This window comes from Atta colombica, unplaced genomic scaffold (genome assembly GCF_001594045.1).
Source record: "Atta colombica isolate Treedump-2 unplaced genomic scaffold, Acol1.0 scaffold12, whole genome shotgun sequence".
Taxonomy (NCBI): Eukaryota; Metazoa; Arthropoda; class Insecta; order Hymenoptera; family Formicidae; genus Atta; species Atta colombica.
Window position 1 is genome coordinate 6,185,157 of NW_017259206.1, and position 4,482 is coordinate 6,189,638.

Below are 4,482 nucleotides of genomic sequence, written 5' to 3' on the forward strand. Positions count from 1 at the left end.
AAAATCTATAAGCATATTAGGAGAAACAGTGTGAACAAATGATTATGATTTCAAAAGATTTACAATGCACAATTTGTTGAAAAATATTCAGTTTTATAAAAATATTTTGTAATTTAATGTTAGGTATAATCACTATTTAAATATGTGCTTGAATACATCCTAATTTTTACGAACATTTTAACTCCATTGTTTTAATTAAAAATGACATATTCAAATTGAGTATAATCTGACATTATAAATAATGATATAGAATTTCGTTCTAATCAAATGTCTACTTTTGGTGTTGCAATTTCAACGTCCGACAGTGTATTTACTTGAATTTTTCAAGCTTTGACAAATGACATCACAGCCGTTTGATCTTTTTGATTGTGTACAAACTTAAAACTATTTGAGTTTCATATATAAATCAAACATGAAGTAATTGCGTTTCATCGATTCGGATCCTCTTGGTTATATAAGTTTTCTTGCTGTTTGCCCCGATAGATGAGGAGGATGGCGACGTGGACGAAGAGGACGACAATATGTACCTCTTCAGGATGTCGCAGCCTGATCCGGCGATCGATACGTCTCGTGTCGAAGAGATACCGGCGAAAGAGCCGAAATTCCATGCCGTGCCACTGAAAAGCGTCCTGAAGAAACGAGGCTCCGGAAGCGGACCTGGTACACCGCAAAACACTCCGACGCAGGAGAACAGGCCGCTGACGCTTCGCCAGGAGCTCCATGCCTCGTTCAAGTTAGTGCTCTTCTGCGACTTCGCAGAATACTTCGCTTTACATATGCTCGAGTATATCCATTACTGCAGAAGTGTTCGAGAAGGGAAATCGGAGATTCAAGCTGTCAAACTTTCATTGCATGTTGGTTCAAAGCGTAAGAAAAACAGGGAAATTACACAGTTCATAATAATCATATAATTTGTGATGAATGATGTAATTCAATTATACTATTTTACTAAAATGTTTTTTTTTATTAAAAGAATATTTAGAAAAAAATCAAAATGACAGAGAAATGAGGAAAATTCATAATTTGTAAGATTTATTTTAAAGTATAAAATATTCTGAAAGGAAAATTGGAGACTGGAATTGTCAAAATTACTTCTATTGCACATTAATTTAAATCGTCGAGAAAAGAGGAAAATTATGTGAAAGTATAGCTCATATAATTTGTGATAAATAGTTAGTAATAAAAAATGGAATGCGATTGCACATTTTTACTAACTTTTTTTTATTAAAAGAATATCACTCGTGAAAAAATGTAAGAATGAGAAAAATTTATGAGATCCATTTTAGACACTTTATGCTTGAAGAATTATGAAGTTACTTATCTTTGCATTCAAGCATCTGATAGAAAAATGCATCATCTCTTTCGTAACATTACACTTTGCATTACATAATCGCATTGAAATTGTAAAAGAAGTTCGTGGGACATAGATTGTATCACTTTGAACCAGCACTTTGCACGGTCGCGTCAACATTTAGGAAACAAAAAAGCGTGAAATGAATGTGAAGCGCAGATATTTATAGATTTTTCTCTCGAACGCTTTGCATCGAAACTCGAAACTCGCCGTAAGAATCGGGCGCTCTTCGAGAGTCATCCGGCATAAATTTGCCGGGATAATCCGCTTTCTACGACTTTTCTTTAATTAAAAATCGTTGTCAAAAGCCCGCTTTCTCGCGGATCTCTTGTTGTTTGATATAGAAAATCTCAGAAAGCATCGAATCTACAAGCAGGCTTCAAGTGCCCTGCTCCACCGTGGTATTATCACGCGCATTCTTATAATGAAAGCAATAAGAAGCAGATGTCGAAGAGCCCTAATTTTTTCCGAACGTAATCCTTTAATTTTCTCTCTCGCTGATCGAAGTTTTCTTGATAGTTCACGTCGGCTGTCCAGTTGAATAAATCTCTTGAATTATTTAATTCAAAGGAAGATGTTAAGAAAAAGTCGATTTTTTCTCAAAAAGATGTAAGTAGGAAAAAGTGTTTTTTCAATAGATTTTAATTTCCTGGATGCAATAAAGTTATTAGAAAGCTGTCGTGACATTTGGGAAATACATCGAAACTTGAATAAGAACATTAAAATTTGAATAAATATATCATATTCGTGCTCAACTTTTTAGATATTCCGAAGCACTACGAACTTTTTAATAATTTTATTACATCCAAAAATTAGAAAAAAACAAAACAAAACAAACATACATCTTTTTGATAAAAAAATTGACCTCTCTTTCAACATATTTCTTTTTACAATGATAAGCTTCATTTAAAATAGAATTGGCATTAAAATAATTCTAAGAATATATTAAGTGTTTGAATATTATCTAGGTTTCTAAAATATTAACATATTGACTGCAAGTCAACATGCTGTCAAAAATTTTTTAAATGTCAAAAAATAAATATTATTCAATAATCATAAAGTTTTGAATGACATAAATAGCTAGAACGTAAAATAAAAAGTGCACAATTTACATACGGAGAGAACAGTTTTGATAAAGTATTTAAAAAGTTAGCTAAATATAGATTTAAAAATATAATAATTTTCGTTGAATTTTCAAAACAATTATATAAGACACTTAAGCTAATTTCTAGAATTTTTTGCAACATTACTTATACTTGAACTTTCTACATAATTATTTGGATGGTCCAACAAAATTATTTTCTATCTAGCTAAATTTTTAGATGTAGATGTTCAGTAAAATCGTTCTTTTCGTGCATTTATTTGATTCACATTACATACAATTTAAAATTTTGAGTGACAGCTGGATAATAATTCAAAGTAAAAAAAAAAAAAAAGAGAGATGTGCATAATTCACGTATCCATGAGAATAAAATTTCATTTAATTATACTACACAATAGTTTATCATTATTTATGATAATAAAAATTCTACTGTTGCATACACGATAAATTATACAAAAACTACTGGGCAGACAAAACGTGTTAAGCATACACGATATTACAGTGTTATAATGTAATCCGAGAAATGCGAGATGGGATTATTGAAGATAAACGTACGCTCTCTCAGGCGAGTACTCGTAGAATGTACTTCGTGCACCCGTCATTAACATATCAGTCATTAGTAAAGCATCGTATTTTTCTTATGCTTAACCAGAAGGCCACCGTTGAGGCCTAGGATGAGAATATGGTAATTGGTCATTGGTCTAATTAAGCATGTTTGCAAACCGATGGTATATATACATATATGTACATATACGTATCATGTATATTGTTTTTTACGTCTTTGTCTTACGGCGCTGTTGATCGCGAGAGAACCAAAATGTTCTAGTCTCTCCTCCACTTTTATCTCTCTCAGTGACTCCCTTCGCGAGTCATGTGAGCGCCGTGAGCATGGCAATGTCCAACATTTTAAGCATGAGAAAACCTTAGGGAAACCCATGAAAAATCTCGTCTTACGCTTGTCACGCAGCCACCATTCGATCACGCTCGACACATCACGTGAGTCGAATATCGCATTAGAGGCGGGACAAGTTTCTTAGTTTCCTTTACACGTGATCGATCGATTTCGTGATCCGTCGACGGTGTCGTTCGCAAAGTAACTTGCGCAATTTGTGTAAGTCGGATAATTACGACGAGGATGTGTCGCGATTAACTATTCCGTTCCTGTAAGTATGTAACTTCCTCTCTTCTCCTCTCCCCTGATTTTCCTGGTGCATTTATATCTTTGGTATTAAAATTATCCAATTATTTTGATTATTATTGTTAATTATTTTGTGTGTTAATCCTATTATACGAAAAAGCATGTAGCCCTTTCCATACTGAATATATAATACACTGAACAATAAACTTTAATCAACATTATTTCTCATTAAATAATAAGTGTTCCTCGTTGGATTTTTTACATTAAAAAAGAAAGAATATATATACTTTCCAAAAAATTCCGTCATCCTTTAATATTTAAAAGCTGTTTGAATTTTTTTGTATTTTAATAACGCAATTTCCAATATATATATATATGTAATATATAGCTATTCTTTTTATATGTAAAACTTAATGTGATGATATGAAGCTTCTTTTATTGTTCATGTATAATTTTAAGTGATATATTAAAATAATAAGCTTAGCAATATTTAATCAAAAGTTATACTGATTTAAAAGATTTCTGTTTCTCACTTGAATGATAATTTACCCCGTAAAATAAAAGGAAAAAAGGAAAAAGGAAAAAATTGTAAATATTGTTTAAATTTCTAGAGAGTTTTGAAAAACAAACTCTTTTATTTCTCAAAGTCTGTGAATGGTGGAACTTTCCTGACTTTCTTATATTCTTTTTCAGCAGCTACATAGAAGCTACATAAATACATAGAATTACTATGCAAGTATTGAGAAAGAGTAATCAGTGTATCTGTGAATCAGTGTAATTTTTTGTGAGGTATCTGATCCTTAAATATCAGTTCTAAGTAATGATAGATAAAATATTAATATATTTATAATTTCATATATCATATTATATTATCATAAATATTATATATAT

General features: G+C 31.3%; 1 protein-coding gene across 5 annotated transcripts in view; it reads left to right on the plus strand.

Annotated features, from left to right (window-relative positions):
- LOC108694443 (phosphatase and actin regulator 1) overlaps positions 1–4,482 on the plus strand; it is a 297,632-nt gene that overhangs the window by 282,789 nt on the left and 10,361 nt on the right. For all 5 annotated transcript variants that reach the window (XM_018203951.1, XM_018203946.1, XM_018203949.1 and 2 more), the window contains one exon: positions 484–733. In XM_018203951.1, the coding sequence (XP_018059440.1) occupies positions 484–733 (250 nt within the window). The remainder of the gene's footprint in view (positions 1–483; positions 734–4,482) is intronic.